Source organism: Chenopodium quinoa, unplaced genomic scaffold, assembly GCF_001683475.1.
Source record: "Chenopodium quinoa cultivar QQ74 unplaced genomic scaffold, ASM168347v1, whole genome shotgun sequence".
NCBI classification, from domain to species: Eukaryota; Viridiplantae; Streptophyta; class Magnoliopsida; order Caryophyllales; family Amaranthaceae; genus Chenopodium; species Chenopodium quinoa.
In genome coordinates, this window is record NW_018742815.1 from 48,284 (window position 1) to 76,005 (window position 27,722).

The 27,722-nt window shown below is 34.9% G+C and overlaps 2 protein-coding genes and 1 long non-coding RNA gene across 3 annotated transcripts; all 3 read right to left on the reverse strand.

Moving 5' to 3' along the window:
- Nucleotides 1-5,096: 5,096 nt before the first annotated feature.
- LOC110725368 (uncharacterized mitochondrial protein AtMg00820-like) lies at nt 5,097-5,591 on the reverse strand. Its single transcript, XM_021904856.1, has one exon. It carries the CDS (start codon nt 5,589-5,591, stop codon nt 5,097-5,099), a length of 495 nt encoding a protein of 164 aa, XP_021760548.1.
- Nucleotides 5,592-14,183: 8,592 nt separating this feature from the next.
- Nucleotides 14,184-18,161, reverse strand: LOC110725528. Its single transcript, XM_021904992.1, has 8 exons — nt 18,004-18,161; nt 17,209-17,691; nt 16,469-16,619; nt 16,218-16,390; nt 16,031-16,128; nt 15,868-15,917; nt 15,687-15,760; nt 14,184-14,645 (listed from the first exon to the last, which is right to left on the reverse strand). Exons 2-8 carry the CDS (start codon nt 17,665-17,667, stop codon nt 14,478-14,480), a joined length of 1,173 nt encoding a protein of 390 aa, XP_021760684.1. The 5' UTR covers nt 17,668-17,691; nt 18,004-18,161; the 3' UTR covers nt 14,184-14,477.
- Nucleotides 18,162-20,088: 1,927 nt separating this feature from the next.
- Nucleotides 20,089-21,067, reverse strand: LOC110725444. Its single transcript, XR_002512160.1, has 3 exons — nt 20,826-21,067; nt 20,559-20,733; nt 20,089-20,387 (listed from the first exon to the last, which is right to left on the reverse strand). It is a non-coding gene; the product is annotated as an uncharacterized LOC110725444 (long non-coding RNA).
- Between the last annotated feature and the right edge of the window lie 6,655 nt (nt 21,068-27,722).

The following is a 27,722-nucleotide window of genomic DNA, read 5'->3' on the forward strand; positions in this document are numbered from 1 at the left end:
TATTATTATTATTATTATTATTATTTCAATTTTTTTATTATAAAGATAAAGAAAATTTAAAAATTAGTAAACCCTATCTAACAAGGGTTTTACAATTTTAACTAACAATTAATCATCGCCTACAGTAGAGTGAAGATGTGAGTTAGGGAAATAATTGACTAACAACATGACCTACACTTGAAATCCAATCTTTAGGGCTTGTTTGGTTAGGGGTATTCATCAAAGGGAATGAGAATCAACTGCCTTGATTCCGTTGTTGTTTGTTAAGCCTTTTTTTCATTCCCTTTGTTGACTCGAATGAACAATACAAGGGGGGGGGGATGAATTGTATTGTAGAGGAACTAGGGTAATTTTTGCGGAATTTAAAAAGGAACTCGAATAAAAACTAAAAGTGCAAAGAGAGATTTTACGTGGAAAACTTCTTGGCCCTAATCAAGAAAAAAAACCACGACCACAAGGGATTTTAAACTCAACTCTTAATAATAATAGGGCAAACAACCTATTACAAATTAAGACTCTAAACTCAAGTTCCTCAATAAACTTAAGCTCCCTTCAACTGATCCCTCAATCAGTCAAACTCTCTAGCTCTCTCTTTCTCCTTGCTTTACTCAAAGCAATAAAACACTCTTAGGGTTTTCCCAAACTCTAACCCAATACAACTCAAGATTAAACTCTAAATTGCTAAGTACAAAGACACTCAAGGACTTAAGTGGATTATGACTCTTTTGAAGACTAAAAGACTGTAATTTTCAAGTGCACATTCCCAATCAGAAAACCAATCCTATTTATACTAGAAAGGGGAAGTTAAAACACTGTCGTTTTCCTTAACTCCCACTAAGCCACAACTTCCATAAAACTAGGAAGTGCAGTTCGTGGGTGCTTGGGCAGCAAGCTAAAACACTTTACAAGGAAGTGGTTTACTGCTTCCTATTTTCTCTCAACTTCCTTGACCAAGTAAAACAGCCGTTTTTTAGAAGAGTATTTTCCAAGTCAGATTTTCCAAAATAATAGGATAGAATCAAAACAGAAAATCTTTTTAACTAACAAGATATTTTAACTCAAAAAGATATTTTTCGAAATAAAACAAGTTAAAATATGGAAAATAAATCTTTATCAAATAAAATTAAATCCACTTAAATCATATCAATTGACAATGTACTTAACATAAATACAAGAAGCCTAAAATAAAGATAAAATACATTAGACTCCTTGAGACACTGTGTAGCTTCGACTCTGGAGCTTCAGTTCCTCACTAAAGGAACTTGACTTCTGATTGTCTTCTTTGTTCATCCATAGCCTATCCTTAGACCTTGTTCCATGCTCCATTCTGACTCTAGAACTTCGTTGCATATATAAACCTGTCAATAAATCAAAGCTAATAGACAGAAGTTAAAACACCTATGGGTTTGCTTAGGTTCCTTAAGTCATCATCAAAACTTAAGGTCAACAATATTCCCCCTTTTTGACGAATGACAAACCTAAGCAAACTCACTTAATTAAAAAAATAAATAGAAGACAATCAGTAAAAAAAAAATAATAAATAAGTAAACTTAAATGAACTAGACAATTTTAAACAAGGAACTGGGAAGAAAATAGCCATAAAGCAAGCAAGCATCATCCATATAAACAAACTGATGTTCCTCCAGAACATCAACAAAAGCAAAATACCCTGTTTAATTGTTTACAGACCGAAAGAAGCAAAACAAAACAAAGTTTAATCCAGACCAAGTTCAAAGAGAAATAGTTTGATAACTAAGACAGAAAGAAAATAAGATTAGGCTTCAGGGGTTGAGGAATGATGCTCTTCTCCTGCATCTTCAACTAACACTTCTTCAACAACCAGGTCCTCCAGCTTCTTCATCAGATCAGTTTGGCCTTGAGAAAGAGTTGAGGTGCTCTGTTGTATGGATGAGGTAAGCTTTGTGGAATACTGTACCATATCAGATACTACCTTTTCAAGAGTCTCAATTCGTTGGACCAGAGCAGGTTGTGCATCAACCAGCTTTTGCACTGTATCCTTGAGAGATTTCAATTCCAAAGTGGAACTGACAGAGCTAAAGCCAACAAACCCTAATCCTTCACCTGCTGGAACAGAGTGAACCACAGTCTCATCAAAAGCTCCCTGTTCCCCCTGAACAAAAGTTCTCCCTTCTCCCAATCCCTTTTCTTCACTCAAATCAACCACTACAGCAGACTCTGCCTTGTCTTTCCCTTTTGGCCTGAAAGCCAACCTGGTGCTCTTCCTCTTCCAAACACTAGGATTATTTTTCTTACTTGTCATTAGTACCACCTCCTTTTCTTTCTTTTCTCCCTCTTCCTCACTTTCTTCCTCCTCCAGCCACTTATCCAACTCTTCATCTTCCAATATTTTTACAATGCTTTTAACCTGCTTAAGCTTAGGAAGTGATTTGGTGAGGAATTGGGTAACTCCATCAACAACAGTTAGTTTATGGCTTCAAGGGTTTTGGGTTGCACATAGTGGTTTGTTTTAAGCTTGAGGCTTTCATGGTTAGCCATGGAGATACCACAGCTTTCAAGGAGGGTAATGAGCAGATTGGCATATCCAACCTTCAGATGTTGGCAAGGCAGTGAGTGAGATGTTGGATCATCAAGGATGGAAAGTTTATTTGTATCTTGTTTTCAAGGCAGTACATAAGCACAACATCAAGGTGATTAGCCTCGTTCCTGTGCTGGGTTCTTGGGATGATAGTTAAATGGACAAAAATAAACAGCAGTTTTTGAATAGGAGAGAACAAATTGTGGTTAGTTCGAACTTTGGAAGCTTTACCCCCAATTGATTCAACAATATTTTCATTAGGAACAACATCAATACTTAATTCAGTTTCACCTTTAAAATACTCATCAAACACCTCATTAGGAGTTCCAAACACAGCAGCTAAATCATCAGCATCAAAACTAATTTTCTTGTTTTTAACTTTGCTAACACACACACCATTGATATTATTAAAATTTGCACAGAATTCTTTTAGGGGAGCATGAGCAATCACATTATCATAACATTCACTAAACAGCTTAATCCAATTTTGAGCTTCAAGAATATCAAGAAGTTCAGAGTACTTACTCAACTCACACCACTTTAGGTTTATACAAAACCTAGGAATGAATCGTTCAGAGCTAGCTTCAAGCCTTTTGACAGCGGTTGACTTCGATTTTTCCCCCTGAATTGGTTCACCAAGTTCCTCATAGTCCAATTCTTCTCCAACCTCGATCTTTCTCTTTTTCGAATCACTGCGAGCCATTGGTTTATTTTGGGGTTTTTCGGTATCAGCTTTGACTGAGGTTTCAGTCTCAATTTCCATTGGCGATTCTTTTTTAGGAGAGTTTTAAATTTTGGGTGAGATTTCCATGGGAATTGGAGAGGAATCACCAAAGATGAGAGTGTATTTTACGGAGTAAGGTGGTGAGGAACAGTGGTTAGGGTTTAGTTTCATTTTATAGTAGGGTGAATTTTGAGAGGTGAAATAGGTCGGTGGAATAGTGTAGAAGGTAAATTGAATATGGTAGGTGTCGTTTGAAGGGAAATGGTAAAAATGCTTCTCACTTAGTCAGATTAATTTAATGTGATTTGACAAGGTAGTCTAGATTAATTTTTTGATCAGAAGCTTTGAATTAAATACAAAGTGTCTAGGTTATTTGAATGAAAAATTAGAAGATAGATTTGAATTTTTAAAGATAGATATTTTGAGGATAATTCAAAATCAGAATACAAGATAAGATTTTATAAAGAGTGAAATTAATTAACTGAATAGACAATTAATTTACGAAAGGATAAAGCTTAATCTTTTAGAAAATATCGTAGGAACTTGGAACAAATCAACATAGTTTGTTAACAACATAGACGTGCTAAATGCAATCTGATTTTTTCACATACAGCCACAATCCCATATGCAATGCCATACATTCTAATACTCAGGACTATGTTTTCACATATTCATATTGTGTAAGACACATATAATGCATGCATGATTGACTTATACCTTGGGGGGAACGTGAGGTCTTCTTAACTCAATTGTATCATACCAAGTTCCATGCGCATCTTTTCAAATTTGTCCCTGCTCAAAGGCTTAGTAAGAATGTCAGCAATTTGATTTTCAGTATCACAAAAATCTAACTTAATTAAGCCTTTTTCCACATTATCCGTAAGGAAATGATGCCTTATGTGAATATGTTTCACACGAGAATGATGAACTGGATCTTTTGAAATGCATATAGCACTAGTATTATCACAATAGATAGGAATGCAATCATACTTTGCATACCATAATCCCTTAGTTGTTGTTTTATCCAAAGTACTTGAGAATAGCAGGCAACTGCTGCAACATATTCAGCTTCAGCAGTTGACAAGACCACTGTATTTTGTTTCTTGAATCCCCAAGAAACTAGACATGGCCCGAGGAACTGAATCATTCCTGAAGTACTTTTCCTATTCACCAAATCTCCTACATAATCAGCATCTGCAAAACCTTTTAAATCAAAAGTATCACTTCCAGGATAGAAGAGACAGAGATGGTCAGTTCCTTTGAGGTATCTTAGGATCCTTTTTACTGCTGTGGGATGTGACTCCTTAGGATTAGATTGAAACCTTGCACATAAGCCAACACTAAATGCAATATCAGGTCTACTAGCAGTTAAGTATAAAAGGGATCCAGTCATACCTCTGTATTTGGTTTGATCTACACTAGTTCCTTATAGATCTTCATCTAACCTTATGCCTGTTCCCATTGGTGTATGGTTGATCTTTGCTTGGTCAAGATTTTATTTCTTCAGTAGTTCCTTGACATATTTTTGTTGGTGAATTGCAATACCTCTTTCCGTTTGTTTGTTTTGAAGTCCAAGAAAGAAGTTTAGTTCCCCCATCATACTCATCTCAAATTCACCACTCATTAGCTCAGCAAAGTACTTGCACAAGTTTTCGTTAGTTGCTCCAAAAATAATATCATCAACATATATTTGGACAACTAATAAGTCAATTCCTTCAGATTTTAAAAACAAAGTTTTATCTACTTTACCTCTTTTAAAATCATTTTGAAGAAGGAACTTAAAGAGTCTTTCATACCAAGCTCTTGGTGCTTGTTTCAGCCCATAAAGAGCTTTATCAAGCTTAAAGACATGATTAGGAAATTGGGGATTTTCAAAACCAGGTGGTTGTTCCACAAACACCTCTTCTTCAAAAACCCATTTAAGACAGCACATTTAACATCCATTTGATATAATTTGAAACCCATAAATGAAGCAAAAGCAATTAATATTCTAATAGCTTCTAATCTAGCAACAGGAGCGAAAGTTTCTTCAAAGTCAATACCTTCTTGCTGATTGTATCCCTTCACAAAAAGTCTGGCCTTGTTCCTCACAATAGTTCCATACTCATCCAGCTTGTTTCTGAAAACCCACTTGAGCCCTATTACCTTTTTATTTTTGGGTTTCTCTTCAAGATGCCAGACCCTGTTCCTTTCAAATTCATTGAGTTCATCTTGCATGGAAATTATCCAGTCAGCATCTTTGAGAGCTTCTTCATGATTTCTTGGCTCAATGATGAATAGAAAGGCTTGGAAGGCACATAAGTTCCTCATATGTGATCTGGTTTGAGTTCCTCTACCAATGTCACTTATGATGAGATCAATAGGATGAGAGCCTTGATATTTGAAAGGCTTTGGATGAAACTCTCTGGCTGGAACTCCTATTTGAGGGACTTCTTCCTCTGCTTCCTCTGGTTCCTCTTAGTTGCCTGCTTCAACATGACCTTGTTCCTCCTGAATTTCAGGTGGAGGAACTTCAGCATATTCTTGATGATCTTGTTCGGGTTCAATTTGATTTTCCTTGGGAGGACTAGTTTCCTCTTCATCATCTTCCCTGTTTCTAACCATTCCAATTTCATAATCATTAGAGTCTTGTTCCTGCACATTCATAAACATATTAGATTCATCAAAAATCACATGAATGCTTTCTTTGACACACATAGTATTTTTATTGTAAACCCTTTAAGCTTTGCTATTTGATGCATAACCAAGGAACACAACTTCATCACTTCTTTCATCAAATTTTTCAATGTTCCTTTTACATTATTATGAACAAAGCACCTACATCCAAAAGCTTTAAAGTGAGAAATATTGGGTTTTCTGCCCTTAAAGAGTTCATATGGAGTTTTATTGATGATTGGTCTCATCATAACTCGATTTATAATATAGCATGCAGTATTGATAGCTTCAGCCCAGAAGTTCCTTGGTAGCCCACTAGCTATGAGCATTGTTCTTGCCATGTCTTCTAGGGTTCTGTTCTTCCTTCCCACAACCCCGTTTTGTTGAGGGGTTCTTGGGGCTGAGAAGTTATGATCCATGCCATTCTCTTTGCAAAACTCATCAAATCTTGTATTTTCGAAATCAGTTCCATGATCTGACCGAATGTGAATAATTTGATTTCCACTAGTTTTCTGCACTTTCTTGGCAAATGACACAAATTCATCAAAGGTTTCATCCTTGATAGACAGAAAAATCACCCTAGTAAATCTAGAAAAATCATCAATAATAACTAGAACATATTTTTTTCCACTTCTACTTTGAAAACACATGGGACCACACAAATCCATGTGAATGAGTTCCAATGGCTTTGTGGTGCTCACCATGTTTTTACTTTTAAAAGATGACGTGACTTGCTTGCCTCTCACACATGCATCACAGATATGTTTTATGAGGAACTTGACTGAGGGAAGCCCTATGACCAAGTTCCTTGCTCTAAGTTTATCCATGAGTGAGAAACTAGCATGTCCAAAACACTTATGCCATAATAAAGGATCATCATTAATGGCACTCAGGCATGTAAGGTTGTTCCTTGGGACAGAATTGAGATCCACAATATATGTGTTCCCTTTTCTAGTTCCTTCAAGAACAACCCTTCCTGTTTTGTCATTAATGATGTTGCATGAATTAGAGGTAAAATTTACGGAGTTTCCTTTGTCACAAAATTGTGATATGCTCAGCAAATTGTGCATCAAACCCTCGACCAAAAGTACATTTTCAATTGAATGAGAACTTGACCTTCCTACTTTTCCTTTTGCAATAACTTCTCCTTTCTTGTTGTCTCCAACGATCACAGTTCCTCCAGAATAGGTCTCAAGTGAGAGCAATTTTGATTTGTCTCTTGTCATATGTTTTGAACAACCGATGTCGAGGTACCACGTGCTGTTCCCCCTCACTAGGACTTGCAAAAGAACTCATTGATTAGTTTCAGGAACCCAGGTTTCCTTGGGTTCCTTGGACGTTGAAGCAATATCAGATTTTCTAACCCAAACTTGCTTAACATTCTTACTAACAGATTGTTCCTTCTTGTAACAAGTATCCACTAAGTGACATGTTTTCCCACAAAAGGAAAAAACTTTATAGCTAGGTAAATCAACATATTTCTTTTTACCTTTATGCTTAGATCGAATGTATCCTAGTCCTTCAGTTCTTTTGGTTTGAGCATTCTCAATCCATTTAGGTATACCAAGCTGACCAGTGCTTCTTTCTTTTCTGATTGCAAGTTCCTTTTCTAAATTTGCCTTTTCAATTCTTAACTCATCAAGATTGTGTTTTAATTTTTCAAAATCTTCATTAAATTTAGGCAATGATTCAGAAGAGGAACTTGACGATTTAAAGTCAGTACTGGCAAGCTTGTATTGAGTCAGTTCTACATTAACCATAATATTTTCATATTTGAGTTTTTCATTCATTTCTTTTAGAAGAAGATTCTTGTCAAAAAGATCAAAGAATCTGCCTTGAACATCAGTACGTTGGTTCTCAATCCAGGTACTGTGTTCCTTGCAGACTCTAAGAGCTTTTTCACATTCATTAAGCTTTTTAATATCAATTATCCAGTCATCTTCCATTTCTAAAATGAAATCAATAAGTACTTCTTTAGGAAGAGTTCTAATGTGATTGGGATCAACACGTAACTCTTTAGCCAGTTCGTCGTTGTAGGCCTTTTCATCATGTTTGGCCATTAGACATAGATTGGCTGTTTCTTCTTCAGGTTGTTCCTCCTCATCATCACTCTCAGAATCTCCCCAAGCAGCAATCATAGCCTTCCTAATGTCTACTTTATTGTAAGGAGTTTTGTTGCTCTTATTTTGTTCCTTAGCCTTCCTTTTTCCTTTCTCAGTTTCCCACAAAGAGCATTCACGAATGAAATGATCTAGGGACCCACATTTGTGACATACGGAATCAGCTTTTGAGTTAGAGGACTTTTTTGGTGAAGTTCCTTGTTCTATTATTTCGATTGAACATTCTTTTAAACCTTCTCACCAACATAGCCGCCTCTTCTTCATCCACCTCAGATTCTTCTTGATCACCAGCTTTGAGAGCTAAGCCTTTTCCTTTGTTCCCTTCATTATTGCTTGTTCTTAAGTGCAACTCATGAGTCATGAGTGAACCAGCAAGTTGCTCAATTTTGAATTTCGTGAAGTCCTTAGTTTCTTGTAAGGCAGTCACCTTGGCTCTCCATTTTTCATCTTGAGGGAGGCTCCTTAGAACTTTCCTGACCTGCTCATCAATAGGTATTTTCTTTCCAAGAGAAACAAGCTCATTAATAATGTTAGTAAACCTTGTTAACATTTCCTGGATTGTTTCTTTAGATTGCATTTCAAAACGTTCATATTTGGACATAAGCAGATCAATTTTAGAGCTTTTCACTTTGTTAGTTCCTTCATGTGTTACTTGCAGTAAATCCCAAATTTCTTTAGCACTTTTACAGCCCATAACACGATTGTGTTCATGAGGACCAAGACCACAGTGATGTAATTTAACAGCAATTGCATTAATTTCCATTTTTTCAAAATCTTCCTTATCAAATTCAAACATGGGTTTAGGTACTACCTCATTTTAACCAACGGTTTTGGTGATTCGAAATCACCAACTTCAATAACTCTCCAAACTTGGTAGTTGTCAGCTTTGATAAAAATTTCCATCCTGTTCTTCCAATAGGTATAGAACTTCCCATTGAACATAGGAGGACGCTGCGTAGAGTAACCTTCTTCCAGTTTCTCGTGATTGTTCATATTGCTTCCAGGAATCTTAACTCGTCAAGGTTTCATGATTTCTTCGAGGATCAGGCTCTGATACTAATTGTTGACTCGAATGAACAATACAAGAGGGGGGTGAATTGTATTGTAGAGGAACTAGGGAAATTTTTTCGGAATTTAAAAAGGAACTCGAATAAAAACTAAAAGTGCAAAGAGAGATTTTACGTGGAAAACTTCTTGGCCCTAATCAAGAAGAAAAACCACGACCACAAGAGATTTTAAACTCAACTCTTAATAATAATAGGGCAAACAACCTATTACAAATTAAGACTCTAAACTCAAGTTCCTCAATGAACTTAAGCTCCCTTCAACTGATCCCTCAATCAGTCGAACTCTATAGCTCTCTCTTTCTCCTTGCTTTACTCAAAGCAATAAAACACTCTTAGGCCCCGTTCTTTAGAGCTACTTTGCTCTTCTCTGCTCTGCTGAAATCTGCTTTGCTTTGCTCCGCTCTGCTTTGCTGAAATCTGTTTTGCTCTGCTTCAATCTGCTCTGCCCTGCTCTACTTAAAATTAATGCTTAATATTGAATTATTATAATAATAATTAATATTTAATAATAATAATAAATAATTAATATTTAATAATAATAATAAATAATTAATATTTAATAATAATAATTAATATTTAATAAGAATAATAATAATAATAAATAAATAAATAAATAATATTTAATAATAATAATAATAATAATTAATACTTAATAATAATAATAATAATAACAATAATTAATTATTGATATTTAATAAAAAAAAATAAAAATAAAAATAATAACAATAATTAATTATTGATATTTAATAATAATAATAATAATAATAATAATAATAATAATTAATTATTAATATTTAATATTTAATAATAATAATAATAATAATAATAATAAAAAAATTAATAATAATAATAATAATTAATATTTAATAATAATAATAGTAATAATAATAATAATTAATATTTAATAATAATAATAATAATAGTAATAATAATACTTATAACTAATAATATTAATTATAATAACAATAATTGATTTTTATAATAAAAATTAATATTAAGATAATAACTAATATTTAAAGATAATACTAATTATTAATAATAATAATAATTATATAATATTTAATAATAATAATAATTATAATTAATATTATAAAATAATAATAATTAATATTTAACTTTAAAAATTTAATGATTATAATAATAATGCGATAATATTAATAGTAGTAGTAGTAGTAATAATAATAATAATAATAATTATTATTATTATTATTATTATAAGTAGTAATAATAATAATAACAATAATAATAATAATAATAATAATAATCAAATCTGCTCTGCTCTGCTGAAATCTGCTCTGCTCTACATAATCAAATCTGCTCTGCTCTGCTCTGCTTTGCTCTACTGAAATCTGCTCTGCTCTGCCCAAAAGCTCAAAAGAACAGGGCCTTAGATTTTCCCCAAACTCTAACCCAATACAACTCAAGATTAAACTCTAAATAAGTACAAAGACACTCAAGGACTTAAGTGGATTATGACTCTTTTGAAGACTTAAAGACTGTAATGTTCAAGTGTACATTCCCAATCAGAAAACCAATCCTATTTACACTAGAAAAGGGAAGTTAAAACACTGTCGTTTGCCTTAACTCCCACTAAGCCACAACTTCCATAAAACTAGGAAATGCAGTTCGTGGGTGCTTGGGCAGCAAGCTAAAACACTTTACAAGGAAGTGGTTTACTGCTTCCTATTTTCTCTCAACTTCCTTGACGAAGTAAAACAACCGTTTTTTAGAAGAGTATTTTCCAAGTCAGATTTTCCAAAATAATAGGATAGAATCAAAACAGAAAATCTTTTTAACTAACAAGATATTTTAACTCAAAAAGATATTTTTCGAAATAAAACAAGTTAAAATATGGAAAATAAAATCTTTATCAAATATAATTAAATCCACTTAAATCCTATTAATTGACAATGTACTTAACATAAATACAAGAAGCCTAAAATAAAGATAAAATACATTAGACTCCTTGAGACACTGTGAAGCTTCGACTCTGGAGCTTCAATTCCTCACTAAAGGAACTTGACTTCTGATTGTCTTCTTTGTTCATCCATAGCCTATCCTTAGGCCTTGTTCCATACTCCATTCTGACTCTAGAACTTCGTTGCATATATAAACCTGTCAATAAATCAAAGCTAATAGACAGAAGTTAAAACACCTATGGGTTTGCTTAGGTTCCTTAAGTCATCATCAAAACTTAAGTTCAACACCCTTTACCCTCCTCATTCCCCAAATCCTTCTAAGTTGATTCCCCAACCCCTAGGTATTTCCCATTTCCATTCCCTTTACCTCCTCATTCCCCAAATTCTTCTAATAAGTTGATTCCCCACCCCCCTAGGTATTTCCAATTTCCATTCCCATTCCCTAGCCACCAATAACCACCATACCACCACCCTCCTACCTACCCAAATCACCGGAAACCCGCACCACTGCACCACGACCAGCCACGTCACCCCTTGCCGCCTCTCCCCCACCCTCGCCGCACCTCTCTTCCTCTCACCGGCCAACCGTTAACTCTCGAAACCCTATCCCCATCCTCGTAGAAACATAAAAAAAACCCTTCTCTCTCACTGTAAAACGGCCGGTAGGCCCTCCTCCACTGTCGAAATCCTAGGCGCTAGGGTTTCAAAAGTGAGGGAGGGCTGGGCGACGGGTTTTACGGGTGTAAGACTAATTTTTTGGGGTTTTGAGGCTGAGTGATGTTTTCGGGGGAGGGGAGAGCTATGGGGGCCGACGAAGGGCGGCGAATGATTGGGAAGGTGCGGCCGACAGTTTTACAAGGAGGGGAAGAGGTTTCTAGGGTTTTTCGCGGGTGTTCAATGTTTTAAGGGGAGGGGGAGTGCTTTCCGGGATAGAGGATAGGCGGCGAAGGGTGGGGGATGTGCGGCAAGGGCCGGCGAGTGAGGCTGGGTGGTGGAGTGGCTGGAAAAGGTTTCAAAGTGAAGAAAATAGTTGGTTCAATGGTGGTGGTGTGGTGGTTTGACTGGTGGTTTGTTTACTTGTGTTTTTAGTAAAACAAATAACATTGTACTTGGAATGATTTTTCTTTCCCTTTGTTTATTTCATTTCGTTTACCCTGTTCTAACCAAACGACCCCTTAAAGAATAGTTGCTGAACTTGGTGAGACCGTGACAAAGACCCATATGTACTGTCTAGTCATAATCCAATAATAGCCTAATAGGTAATCAACTTTAATCGAATTTATGACGATAAGGTTGTTGCCTTTACTATCTAGATATTTTACAACCCTATTGTAAGGCATGTAAAATATACCTTTGCGCAGGATAGTAATTTTGCTTTGAGAGGAGAGGATTTCTCAAGATTAAAATAGTATGTCGTGATAATTGTGTTGGAGTAAAGAGAGGAAACGTAGTTGACCATAACACTCTAACTCGGTCGGGCAAATCTTTTCTGATCGAGCACGATGACAAATGTTTTTTTTTATTTGTTTAATTGTTTGGTTGGGCAAAGCCCACCCAATCAGGCACAAGTGCAAAGTTGATTTTTGTCGGACTGATTGGAGCTGAACTGAACTGAACTGAACTGAAATCATCGGACACGCATGCAGGTTGAGATTACGTATCACTCTCGCCCAACTTACACTTTTAAATTAGGCGCAGATGCACGTCAGCAGTCCAACAACTCTTTCCTCTTCCTTTGGTTTTGGAAAAGAAATGCATTTTTAGTTAACTTACACTTTTATTTAAAAAATAATTTTCCAATTTTGAATTTTAAAAGACATAAAAATAGGGATATAAAATTATATCATAAACAATTTTGGCTATGTACAAAGAAAAGCAACATGTACAAAGATAATGTAAGCGGTTTTTCACTCAAGTTATACTACATAGTCACTATTCACATAAACCACTTTGACTTCATTTTGAAATTTTGTGTTGAATAAATACATAGTCATGTAAGATCTTATTAGATTCATCTCAGACTCTACTGTCCAAATATCAAAATTCATAATTTTTGTTAATACATAACTAAAGATACTCTAATTGAAATAATGAAAAGGCTAGTTGATGAATATGACGCATACAACAAGAAAATTTATGGAATAGCAGGCAGAAAAGCAACTAGCAGCCCGAGCAAATGGCTTGCACCAGGGGCAGGCTTAGTGAAGCGGAATGCAGATGCGAGTTTGGTGGAGGAGGGTTGGGTGGGATTAGGGGTTGTAGCTCGAAACAGCAGGGGTGAGGTGTTGCTGTCTGCAGTGAGAAGAGTGCGAGCAATGTGGCCACCTGAAATCGCAGAGGCTAAGGCCTTGGCTATGGCTGTAAAGCTTGCGACGACTTACGACTTTGCTGATGTTATTCTGGAATCAGATTGCCAAATTCTAGTTAATCGACTTTCAAAGGTTGCGGTATACTTCCCTGATTTAGATGGTGTGATTGAAGACGTATTGTCTTTGAGTAGTGCTTTTAATTCTTTCTCTTGGTCACATGTGAAACTTGATGGAAAACTTTATTGCTCATCACTTAGCTAGATTACTTTCTTTTGGTGTTGAACAAGTTTGGATTAATCATTTTCCAAATGAGGTTGCTCCTTATGTACTCTCAGACTCTTTATTGATTGACTAATAAAATTGCTCTATGTGATTCCCTCAAAAAAAAATAAAAAAAAAAAATAAAGATACTCACATTTAAAAGTATGTTTTGACAAACATGCCTAAATGAAATGTGCCAACTAATAAAAAACAGAAGAAGTATTTAGTACTCCTTTCGTCCCTTTATAATATTCATTACTCACATAATAAAAAGAAATAGACTTCTAATTTAGAGATGGAGAGAGTACTTCTAATAATGATTAATGAGTGAAGGAGATGTGTACACATAAAATGATCTATTTACCCTTTTTTTTTTTGTTTGAAACTACCTATTTACCTTAATGGGTGTGATGTCCAATCTAGAGGCATTGGATTGTTCGCATGAAGGTGTAGTATAACCTTAGTTATTATAGAAATAAAGAGGTATCGATTCCCTACAACAAAGAATAGACTGTAGGCCAATGGCATGGCTCAAATGCTTTGCTTCGGAATTGGGGACAAGTTGTTCAACTTGATCATTCAACATCCCATTTCCCCATCTCATTAAATGCATCTAGCCATTCATATCCCTCAATAGATATCCTTGAAGTACAAATATAATCTTAGAGATGGGAAACCCTTGTACGCAAAAAAACATCCAAACATACAAGGTTCCAGGTCTTGCTAAACAGTTAGCCTGCTTTTTTAGCCTAAATAAGAAGCAGCAGCTAAATTAGAAGTCGAGTTGTTCACAAAATACCAGCATCCAATAGCAACTTAGTACATGTCTTATAATCTACTTTATATTAGGGTACACAATGAGAACTCACAAAAACCTCAACCCTTTTTTCAGTTTCATGACAGTCCTGTAAGCCAAGTGCTGAGCAGCTGGGCTGATGCTGTTTTTCATGTGACAAGCTGTTGTGCTCATAAACTGTACAGGATTCAGCAACCCCATTGAATTACGCACGGGACGGTAACCACTTTGTAATAGCTGAAAAGAGACAAAGTGGTGTCACAATCCATGACCACAAAATGAGAGAGGACAAATAACATACACCATAACCTTCACCACCCCCCCCCCCTCTTCCTCCAACACACTCATTCTTTAAACTAGCAGAGAATTAAAAAAAAAAGCAAAATATTTCAAATTCCCATTGAAAAAAAAAAGTTGAGATTGTTGCTATGAATTTTGCATGACAAGGGTGCTGATATGTGCATATCCATAGTTTTTTGTTCCATAAAGCTGAGTTTAATGAATTTTCTGAAGACACGAGTACTTGTTTTGGAAATAAATAAAGGATGAGGTGAAAGGACTAAATCATCTCAGGAAAAATAAAAGTAGAAGAATGGTATAGTGCTTTGAGATAAACTCAATAAGCCCACAACATATAGGGCAGCCTTGTGCAAGTTCAAGAATACCCTTCATAAATTCAACAACCCATAATGTAACCCCTCTATAAAGCCGCTGGTGAAAAAATATAGGAAGTATCACATATCCAAACCCACAATCCTATAGCAGTAATCACATAGCCAGTGGCAGATCTTGAGAAGTTTTTATAGAAGAGCAAAGAGTATTTACATAATACAATATTAAAAGTTGCGAATTTCATGCGAGGGATTAAAATATTAAAAGGGATATGGAAGAGGCTTGCAGTGAATCAGAGCCTGAGCACTGAGCATGCATTTCTGTGTGATAAACTAAAATACGCATTTAGATTTTTGCAAGTAAACAAAAAAATCCTAGCTTGTTGACAGTGGAGTGGCGGGAAACCACTATAGAAGAAGGTAGAGAAAGAATATACAAAATAAAACACATGCAATAATATCTTTAAAATAATTAAATTCGAGACATAGGCCTTTCTTGTAAGCACATCATTTTTAGTATTAAATAGCACAGCATATTATGCAATAGCCATTTGCCAATCTTTCTTAATATCTATATATGGCTCTTCCAACAAACTTGTTTGAGGCATTATATTTAACAGCAAATAGCATAACAATTCTGCTCAATTACCAACATAAACAGACTTACAAAATTGGAGAAAGAATCTCCAGCAGGGGGAACATTTAACCAATCTCCCTTTTTTGACTCAAAGCGCGCTGGAGCTATAATTCCAAACACCAGCACAGAAGGATTAGTACTTCTCATATAAGTATGCACCCAAAAAGTCAAAGGGCCAAGGAATTTCATAAGAACAAACTGAAATAGTTACCTAAAATCTTCGAGGATAGCGAGTTAATTTTGGACACAGCACGATGTTCTCTATCAAATAAACAATGGAACAAACAAACATAGAAGAAGCTTTAAAATTTTGCCCTTAAACAATGAGAAAGCAAGTGGAAATTGAACCCCAATCAGAATGAAATAGAACATACCTGAAATAGATATCTAATTTGAGGTCACCATGAATCACATGAACCTTGGATTTTTTGAGCAACTCACAAACATCAGCAATTGCTTCTTCCATAGCCACCTGAAAAGAGGTAAAGAAATACTATCAGCTGTTCAGGAGTTCATTATCATTTTGCTGATTAATGGTAAAATACCAGTAAACCTACGTACATTTTTCTGCATTGAGCTACAATACAGGCCCAAAGCATCACCAGCTCTCTCAAATACGTCAAGTAGTTGTCGTGCATCTATAAGAATGTTTTTGTACTCAGCTTGTTCACTTCCAATGTCAGTTTTAGAAAATGAATCGATCTCATTTGCTAAGCGTTGGTGAATGGTCAAGCCTACAAAACAACAGAGAAACACTATAGTTTATAATATTGGTTCATAGAATTAGCATATAGATGCAATTTACACTATACCTGTGTCAAACGGAGCCATAACCTTTTCTCGGGCAACCAAAAGCAGAGCCCCAAACTGTTTCAATGCTCCAAAGTTAACAAAAGTCCAAGCAATATCGTTGATTGAATCAGTGTATTGGGCAAGCAACCGTGCAGAGTCCAATATCGGTTTCTACATCAAATTTTGTTTAAAGAAATGTAAGATTGCATAACCTTGAAGCAAATAAGAAATGTAAGATTGCATAATTTTGTTTTTCCTTACCTTTAAAAAAAAACAAAATAAAAATGGACACAGGCCAAAAAGACTCATCGTTAATGGCAAATGATACTTGCTATCTAAGGAGCCATTGCAAGCTTTAAGAGAGAATAAGTCAATTGAAAAGCTTGATGGACTAAAATTGTAATAATAAACAACTTAAAAATCAACTTCCTTTCGATAGACTGAAGTTGATAAATCAAAATTAAATGTGTTTACAACATTGGTGAAAGTTTACCATTGGAGTGGAAAATTGATGTAGCTAGATTAAGCACCAAGCTACGTTGCTTGATTTTTCAAAGATAATATCACCCATTAAACATATGACATGTGTATAATAAAAACTATTTTAATTATATATAATTTTTCCAAGCTACAATATGCTAGTATTAACCATTGGAGCACTTTGTAGCTATAAAATATATTAGCTTGAATAGTTGATGTGGCAAGGTAACCATTGGACATGCTCTTAAAAAACAAGAAGAGTGAGAAATAACCAACCAACCGTTTTCCATTGGCAAAGTAAAATAATAAGTTTGATGAGATAGTCGCCGCGAATCCAAGGGTACAAATGCTCCAAATAACTCAAATGGAGCAGGACAAAATGGATTGGAAGACCGTGTACTGATGCAAAAGAGCAAGTGACATTAACAAGAGGAATAGCGTTGCATCGGTTGAGCATTAGATGAATAATTTGAGGGTCGGGACAGGAATGAGCAACATAGGTGAGAGCATTAGATGAAGGTGAGTGATCATCAACAAGTGCAGGAAGAGCATCGCATTCGCATACTTCCCCATTGAGCAACGCAAGCAAACACTTCTGGGCACCAAATTCAGCACACTTTTCTACCAAAGATTTCGTAATCTCACTTGGATGTTTTTGAATCAGCTTCACAAAACGACCCTTGCTATCGCTATCAAGGGTCCTTTCCAACATATCACTAAATCCTCCACCTTTTCTCATCCTTTATCCACAAATTAGGACTTCCTACATATTCCAAAACAATGGCAGACAATTAAAGCTCGGTTATTTCACAAAAACATAAATTCTTCATTTTTTCACAATTTCTGAACAAAAAGACTCCATCTTTTGCACAAAAAAAAAAAGAAAAAGAAAAAGACTCCATCTTTATCAGATCTGATTCACGATTAATAAATCCACAAAAGACACTCAAACAAAAGCTTATAAAATCATTCCAACAACAAAAAAATTAGCAGAAACACGAAACCAGAAAAACCAAAATTGAGTATTATAAATGGAAATTCACTTGCAAAAATCTCATCAACGGTACTGGCTAACCTTCAACTCTGCAGACAACAAGGCAGGGAGAAGAGAGAGACGAAGATATAGTCGTATCCTGAATTTTGCCCTAGTTGTTACGAGTGGTTTTTTTTTTTTTTTTTTGGTAAAGGAGCAACAAAGGAAAGGTGTGTGAGAGAGAGAGATAGAGAGACCAAGTAGGCTTCTCTTTAAGTTTTTTTTTTTTTTTTTTTTTTTTTTTTTTTTTTTTTGAGGTCATCATGTAACTATATATATACTTCTGGTAATTATATCAATTTGACACCATTTACCCATAGGTCACTATATATAAAAATAAGATAACAATATCAATTTAACATTTATACAGAGGTCAGGTTAATTTATTAATTTTGACTACATTTTAAAAGATCACTACATGTAAGCCTATGTAGGATTCGAACCCACATCATGTGCACAATATAAGTACACAATGCTCGACCAATTGAGCTAATAGACTTTCGGCACACAAAAACAATAAAGCTAATAACTCATAAATTTTGCTTAACGAACCACACAGCATATATGTAAAGCTTTTCCAAATGTACTACAGTCATCCCAAACAAATATATCAACCTTTTCATTATAATTGCGTCAAAAATATCCGAAGCCATAGTTTATGCGGTACCAACACAGGGATCATATTTACACCAAAATCTCCCAGCTTAACCAATAAACCACCATAGAACTCTAATCCTTTTTCATCATGCAAGTGAGCAATACAAGAAAGACAAGATAGAGAGGCTTACAACACTTTTCTGGAAAGAATAAAGATATACTTACATTTATAATCCCTTCTTCACAAAAGGGATTATCCTAACACATCCAAATGAATTGCCAATTCTCTCATGTCCAAATTATTCCTGAATAAAATGGCAAGGGTTACAAAATAATACTGTAGATTAATAGCTTTAGGCTATTACTCTCTTTGATACTTTCGATTATTACTCTCTTGGTAACTTTAGCTTATCATTCTCTTTCATTCCACAATACAAATCTCACGCCTTTCTACTGCTATGCTACTTCCCTTTTATAATCAAGCAAAACTACAAAAATAATCTAATATTAATAATGTTTGTCCTTTACTGCTCAAGAGTATCAGAATTTAGTCCCATGTTGCCACACCCCTTAGGGGTGCTCCCTTAATTAGTTTTGTCTTCTTTTGCTAAAGGGTCTTTTGCCCCCTTTTGGGTTCATTACATTTGCCCTAAAGATGGCAGGTCCTATTCAAAACTTCAGAAGTTGGCATCAGAAAGAGAAAAATGAATAATACAAAAAACTAGATGTATGAAGGGGCAATGGAAGCATGAGAAAAGCGTACCTCCCATCAGATTGTTGAAGGTTTCTCATAGATCTCAATATGGATTCAGAATCAAACAAAGAAAAATCATAGCCAAGGATCTTCAGTATAGCTAATGCACTATACATGCTTGCCAAATGACTACTGTTACAATTTAAATTCTGCAGCAGCAGACAAAGAGTAAGAAGAGCTATAATCAGCTTCTTATGACCTTTGAGCATAAATCATACCCAACCCAAGTAACTCCACATTATTTGAATTCAAAACCAACCGTAAGAGCATATGCTGGAAACTGTGATGACCTCAAACCAAGAAATCCATAAAATTGTCCTGTCATCATAATAGTACATCAAACAATTGTGTTATAAAATTTTGATCCAGGATAATTTAACAAGTCTACCTGGTAATTCCAACCCCTACCCCTCTCGAAAAAAATAAAAAGAAGAAAACCACACAGACTCACTTGCATCAACACAACCATCAACACCACCAAAACCCCCAAACATAGACCACCACCACCACCGAAATCCCCAAACCACGGATTATTATACAGAGGCCACTAGATATAAAAATAACGAAGGTCACTATATATAGAAATAAGGTAACTATATCTATTTTGATAACACTTGCACATAGGTCAATATATATATATATATATATATATATATATATATATATATATATATATATATATATATATCAATTTTGATGGCACTTCCACAGAGGTCATTATATATAAAAATAAGGTAACTATATGACATTTACACAAAGGTCATTATATACGAAAATAAGGTAACTATATATAAACTTCAGGTAATTATAAAAGTCGTTATAAATAAAAATAAGCTAATTATATTCATTTTTACTACATTTTAAAAAGATCACTACATGTAAGCCTATGTAGGATTCGAACCCACATCATGTGCAATGCAAGTGCACAATGCACGACCAATTAAGCTAATAGGCTTCCGGCACACAAAAACAATATACTCCATAGCTATTAACTCATTGTGATGTGAGGAGGGCAGTAGGGATACATCACTGTTTCAAAATTGGGCCTCCACCAGTTAGCAACACACTCACCAATCTGCAAAATCACATAATTTAGACCCAAATATTTTTAAGGTATACGAAGTATGTCTCTACAAGAAATTTGCTTCAAATCAACATTTCAGAATAACAGCAAAAAGAAAAAAGAAGAGTGTTCGAGACAAATAATCAGAAAGAATATCACACAAAGAACACAAAAGTATCACACCTGCCAATTATGTGGAATAAGCATGCAGTCCAAATGAACGCATTCCAAGTGTCCAAACAAATCATGTTGATTTCAGGCAGAAATTTGAGAATTTAGAAAAGCTTGCAGGAATGATAACATCATCAATTTTTAGCCGAAGGTGTTCTTGGGCTGTTATCCTCATGTTTTCAGCAGCCTTTTCATGAAAAAGATAGATTCTTCTGAAATTAATAAGGCTGTATCCCATGAAAGCTTATTAACTATCTAGCAAGAGAAAAATTCATATACCTTTGGGGCTGCTTGGGCAGATTTCCATAATATTGCAACGCATGCTTCAGGAATGTCAAAAGGGAAATAATAAGGTAAGCATGTATTGGAAAATGATGAAGGAATTTGAATAATAATAAGAAACCAAAAATAGACAATAGATGCGAAGAAAACCTAGCAACATAGAAAGCAGGATTCTCAAGCATAAACAATTTATTGCAGCAACAGATGGCCAGAGCTCCCCCGAAACCACCTTCACTGGTGACTATTGAGATGACAGGAACTCTCAGTCCAAACATAGACCTTATGTTTTGAGCTATAGCTTCACCCTGCGCTCAGAGAGACAAATCATTTCATCCTCATTACCACAGGTTTAGTCAATATAAACTTAAAATAAACTAGTAGTTGTCTACTCACCTGACCAAGTTCCTCAGATTTGAGATCAGCATAAGCTCTTGGCGTGTCAATAAGTGTAATTACGAGAAAACCATGATGATCGGCATACTTCAATTTTCTGTCTCCTTCACATGTAGAAATCTGTTTAATATTTGCAATGGAAGCCTCAATATATGCAATGGAAGCCTCTTTATAAAGCCTTAAAAGTACTAAACATAAGGAAAATATAATCCAAGAATTTATACAATTTCACCAAGTTCAGCTTGCTAGTTCCCAAAAATGTAACCCTATTTCTCATCTTTACTCTGCATCAAAATGCAAGGCAGTACAATCACAAGAAACAGATGCTAAACTACTCGAATTCCCCCATGAATCCGTGACAACAAACCGACCAAGCAAAAGGCACAATGAAGAGCTCAAGATTGCTCTAATCCCCCAATTTTACATAAATTCAAGGGTCACAAACTCACAATACATGACACATAAAATCTAAAAACAATTAAATGCTTGAATCGACAAAATTCGCATGCTATTCAACAAATTTCGAATCCAAACAACAATTTATATTTCATAACAAAAACATTCGAGCAATTAACTAGAAATAAACCCTAGATTGTGAAATTGATAGTCGATAATTTAAGAAATACTACCTGAGAAGCCGCTTCAATGGAGAAGAAAGCTCAAACTCGCTTCAATGGAGGATCGAGAAAGCTCAAAACTCGCTTCAATGGGATGAATATTCAGCGACGAAAATGATTAACTCACATAATTGATTGTTGAAACGCAAAACTCACTTTTCAGGTTTAATTTTGAAGCTAAAGACGAAATTGATGAAGATTGAAGCAAATTATTGATGAAGATTGAAGCAAATTCCTCTGAAATTTGATGATTTTTTGGGAGAAGGATAGAGAACCAGTGAGATCGTGAGATTGAAGAAAGATAAAAATAGAGCAGAGAGAATGGACGGTCAAGATTACAAATAACGCGAATGTAATCTAATCCGTCACATGAAAATTCAATGATCTAGATCATCTGTTTTCAGTTTTCAACTTTAAGTTTGTTTTCACATGATCCAATCTATATATATATATATATATATATATATATATATATATATATATATATATATTATACTACAGTTAGAGTTGATCACACTAAGCTTAGTTCGATTTTAGGCGGGTTTTGGGCAGAATTTTTCAGCCTGAAATCGGGTCGGGCCCAATTCGGCCCGATTTTTAAAAAAATTTGGGCGGGTTTGGGAAATGGATTTTATTGATTTTATTTGTTTTTTTTTGCCCGGCCCAAAATTGGTCCGAAAAGCCCGCATGACCCGACTAGTTTGGGCGGGTTTGGGCACATATTTTTCGGCCCGAAGCTTGGCCCGACCACCCGGCCCGAGGAATGGGTGAAATTTTCTGACCTCGGCCCGACCCGCCCAATGATCACCTCTAACTACATTATAATTTTGCAGGTTGTTCGGTTCATTTGTGAATACAAGAATATATAGGCATTATCAATTGCGATTGTTGAGGTATGCTTTATAATTTTTCTTCTAAATTTTAATTTCCTTTGTTTGGTCAGTAAGAAGTTGTAAATATTCCGCTACATGTAAATATTGTCGTGATTATCGAAGCTCTCAAAGATGCAAGGAATAAAAATCTCATTTAATAGAAGAGTTACGAAGTACTCCATCCTTTTATAGTAAGTTTTTTTGTGTGATTTAACAAAATTACTCTTACTTTTTTTTAACACCCTAATTAAACTACTGTTTTTATCTTATTAACTTAAACCCTACATTGATTAACTTAACCATTTCCACCAAAAATCATTCCCTTCCCAATTAAATTTATCATCACCTTCAATTGCCAAACACCCCCGCTACCATCACCACCACCGATCTCCATTATGATTTTAATTATTGCGAGCGTGATCCTTTGCTCAGGTTTTTTCGCGGTGAGTCGGACTCACCAAACCCCAACAGCGGTATCGGAGCCCCACTCGTTTATTTTTATTATCATGTTTTTTCAAGGTTATTTATGGCTTATAATTTTAATTTTTTGGTTTTAAGTTGCTAATTAGATTAGTGGCTCGGTTTTATTATTTTAATCCCGTTTTTAAATGCGAAATTGGCCCAGAACCCTGATTTTTGCCCTGAAATAGTGAATTTTGGGTGGAAAAAACGTTCTGGAAATGTTTTCATCCTTTTGGGGCTGTGATTTTAGCTAAATTCGAACCAGAAATGCCGAGGGATTTTTCGTTTTGACAAAATTTTTTTAAGTCTTTCTTACCTTGAATTTGATGGCATAATATATGGTGATTATGTATTGATTTATTTGCATTATTTTTCTGCAATGTTAATCTCTTTAAAGCATATTTACTTGGTAGTATTTTGTGCTTAAAAGATTGATTATTTTTCACCTAATTGCAAACTAATTGCATTGTATTGTGAAATCTTTGTTTTTGAGGCTTCCAAAGTGCTAAAGATTCAATCTTTAATTATTTTAAGTGATTGAAACTTTAAAGTTACTAAATTCCATGAATTTTATGTTGAACTTTGTTGTTTTAATCATTTTTGGTTGATTGGAAACATAAAGTTTCAATCTTGTGATAGAAATTTGTTTATCTTCATATTGGAAGATATAATTTTTTCAAGAATTCACAAGTGTTAGAAGTTGGATTTATCATTTGAACATTAAAGTTCATAATTTTCCAACTCCCTCTTACTTTGTTAAAATCTCAAGATTAATTTAAATTGATTAAATTAATAGTGAGAGGTTGCCTTAATTATTTTATTGTACCAAGTTAAACTAATTTTATTAAAGAATGGTTCTTGGAATAATTTTGGTTGAATGCACTTTGATAAATTTTATTTAAGTTAGACTTGTTTAAATTTTTTCATTTTGCTCATTGAATTAGTTCTAAAAGTAATTTAGAATTAATAATTTGTCACGCAAAATTGGGATTGAAATCCCGAGACTATGGCACGTAAAACGAGGTAAAAACCTCACTTGGCTAGCTGGCTGCATAGCAGCCCACATGTGGCTGCCAAGGAGGCTACCCCTTCTTGCTTGTGGCCATGTGCGTGGCTGCTACTCGCTGTCAGCAGCATGGCGTGCCAGCCAGTAATAAGCAGTAACACAGCACAGTAGCAGCATGGTGCTGTGCGTGCTGCCATGCTTTGCTAACCGCGACAGGTGCGAGCACGAGCAAGAGTGTGTGTTCTTTGTGTTGTGTGGTGTGCGGGGGTGTGCTGCGATACTTGCGGCATGGTGCGCATAGCTAGCAAGCTTGTGCGGCCTCGTGGCTTGTGTTCTTGCACGCTCCGTAGAAGAGTCGACACCCATGCGGTAGTCTAAGCTATGTGTGTGACGCTTAGCATGAGTCACGGCTATGCGGACCTCCCCTTAATTAGCACATATACCACGTTTTATGGCAGAATTGTTTTGCATTTTGCCGTTTTATTTATTTTAATTAATCTTGTTTATTTTAATTAAAATTTTTGGAGACTAGGCCTCGGTTTTGAGCGGCGTTGGCAAATTTTGGGTTCTACCGGCTTAATTAATTGGATTAATTAAGTTGGATGCGGAATTTAGTGGGAGCTTCAATTATTAATTACGTCAATTACATAATCGGTTAAACAACTTTGACTAGTTTTAATTAGGCGTGTTAATTGGATTAACCGCCTAGATTAGTTACTAGTGCGCGCATGTAATTTATGCATTGTTACTTGTTTATCGTTGTAAAATGCATGGACCATTCACAAAATAGTGAATGGATGAATGGAATGTATATTCTCTCACAGGTTTTATGAAATGACAACTAGTAGGACCCGATTAGGATAGAAAATATGGATTACGTGTCGTGATGTATTTTTGTAAATCTAAATACAGTCTACGCACCGTTAAGTATTTTTGTACCTTAATATTTAGATTAGTCCTAATCGTAGATACTAGTAGTTGCATAATTTTGGTTAAGTCTTGAAGACAGAGGTTCTTGGAAGATGAAGCCATGAAGTTTCAAAAGAAGACCTTTTGAAGACTTGAAGAATTCAAGGGGTCATGCTAGTTTCCAATATGCATCATATACTTATGCTTTATATATTTATGCTTGTGCTTATATGTGTAGGGAATATTTCAAGCATTACCCCAAACTTGAACCCCACCGTGATCATACACTTAAGCATGGTGGCATCCAAATGTAAGGAAGCTAGAACAAAAGAGTCGCAAACAAGTTTTAGGAACTTGTAAACCGTTTACAGGGTGAAGGTTACACCCTTTAACGATCCAAGAGATCGTTAACTCCAATAGGGCTGGGACCGAGACTGGAATTTCGGGGATGAAGGTACAAATTCAATCTAAAAGAGAAAGAACCTGCCCTAATAATAGGCCTCTACTTTATTCTTCTCGTATTCATGTGCGCTTTCTGACTAACATGCAATCAATAGGTTAACCCTAAACCTGTTTAATCTATGTTGGTTGAATATTAATGCACAAATAAAACTATTATTGGCGATCACTTGAATTATAATCATATTATCCCTAAATAAGATTATTAATTATCGTATTAAGCGTGATTACAAGTACAAATTCCTTTTAAACATGCATAAAAGGTGTGATCAAGCAATAACAATAAATATCAAGCAACATAATAATAATAATAATCATAATCACAATCATAAATTAAAATAATCATGCTAACAATAAAGCATAATAATATCAAGATCCTAGGCATGATACTAACAAGATTAATAACAAACCCTAGCATGTCACTAAACATTAAAAATCAAAGCTTTAGCCCTAACATGATACTAACATGATATTAGGAAAGAAAATAGGAAGCATCTGTAGACACCCATTTGTGTCTTCCCAAAACCAAACCCGGTGATGAGTACCTTTCACGTCGAATCATAATCGAATGAAGTGAAAGTGTAGAAAGTCTAGTGTTGCGGATAGTTTTAATTTCTTTTCTATTCTCTCTGTTTTTGAAAACCTATTTTAATAAAGCAGCCGATCTAGTTTGGTTGGTCCAAGATATGGGTCCAATAGTAGTTTAGTTGTATGGGGTTTGAAAAGAGCTTTCCAATGATATATTATAAGCCCAATTCCGATGAATATTGAGGAAGTTATGGCCAAATTACTAAACTGGGTCCGGTTTGAGCCTTATATGCGGCCCAATGATCTAGGGGAGGGCCTAATATGGATTTATCATTTCTAATGCAATTAGGAATGGTTTTAGTCTTCTAGATTCTTCTAGAAGGTTCTTTTCATTCCTAATTCAATTAGCATTGATAAATTGACCTTTGTTGACTTTTTAGAGTTTTAATCAGAATAAAAGAATGTTTTTGAGGAAAACACGATTTTATCCTCCTGTACGGTTAATTTCTATCTGATTTTAGAAAACGCGTCAGAAATTTAATTAGCGCTAAACGCCAGCATTAGCGCCTGGCGCTAATGTCAGCGTTTGGCGCTAACCTTGTTTTTGCGCGTCAGAACTCTGGTTAGATTTTCTATCTTTTTGGCTGATTTTCTCTATAAATAGCCTCCTAAAAACTCCGTTTTCATTCATCTACAATCATCAACTCTCTCTAAGCTAAAGCTTCTCTCTCTCTCTTTTCTAAACCTACCTTTTTTACAAAATTCCGCATTCACAAGACCTAGATACACCTAGCATTATTTGAAGTTGCCTTCACCCTAGACGTGAAAGGTTTTAATTTTTGAGGGTTTGGTCCCAAATCTCTCTTTCAATTATTATTATTTAATTTAATTGTTTATTATTTTCCTTGAAGTTACTAATGTGTGTATTTTGTTATTCGAAAGAGGTACGAGGCATCCAAGTAAGTGCTTTAAAGGTTTTTATTGTTTACATTGTTATTATGATGTAGAAATTATGCTTAGGTTGTTATTATGATTCCTAGTATCATGTCTAGGGTAACTTTAATTCAAGTATGATTAAAAGTATGATGCTTCCTATGTTCTTCCTAATATTTATGATTGTTGGTATCATGTTAGGGTTAAAGATTTGATTTTTATTGCTTAGTGACATGCTAGGGTTTGTTATTAATCTTGTTAGTATCATGCCTAGGATCTTGCTATTATTATGCTTTAACATTATTATGATTATTATTATGATCTATAATTATTTTTTATAATTATTTTTATGATTATTATTATGTTGCTTGATACATTATTTATTGTTATTGCTTGATCACACCTTTTATGCATGTTTAAAGGGAATCTGGTACTTGTAATCACGCTTAATAAGATAATTAATAATCTTGTTTAGGGTTAATATGATTATAATTCAAGTGATCGCCAATAATAGTTTATTTGTGCATTAAATTCAACCAACATAGATAAACATGTTTAGGGTTAATCCTAATGATTGCATGTTAGTCAGAAAGCACACATGAATACGATCAGAATAAAGTAGAGGCCTATTATTAGGGCAGGTTCAATCTCTTTTAGGTTGGATTTGTACCTTCATCCCCGAACTACCAGTCATGGTTCAAGACCTATTGGAGTT

Bases quoted from the DNA above. Each gene is read 5' to 3' on its own strand.
- LOC110725368 (XM_021904856.1), bottom strand. From the start codon at position 5,591: ATGAGGAACTTATGTGCCTTCCAAGCCTTTCTATTCATCATTGAGCCA.
- LOC110725528 (XM_021904992.1), bottom strand. From the start codon at position 17,667: ATGAGAAAAGGTGGAGGATTTAGTGATATGTTGGAAAGGACCCTTGAT. The intron at 15,761-15,867 runs GTAACTATTTCA...TTGGAATTATAG, and splicing joins GCTATCCTCGAAGATTTTAG to CTCCAGCGCGCTTTGAGTCA. The intron at 14,646-15,686 runs GTAAGTCTGTTT...GTCTCTTTTCAG, and splicing joins GAGATTCTTTCTCCAATTTT to CTATTACAAAGTGGTTACCG.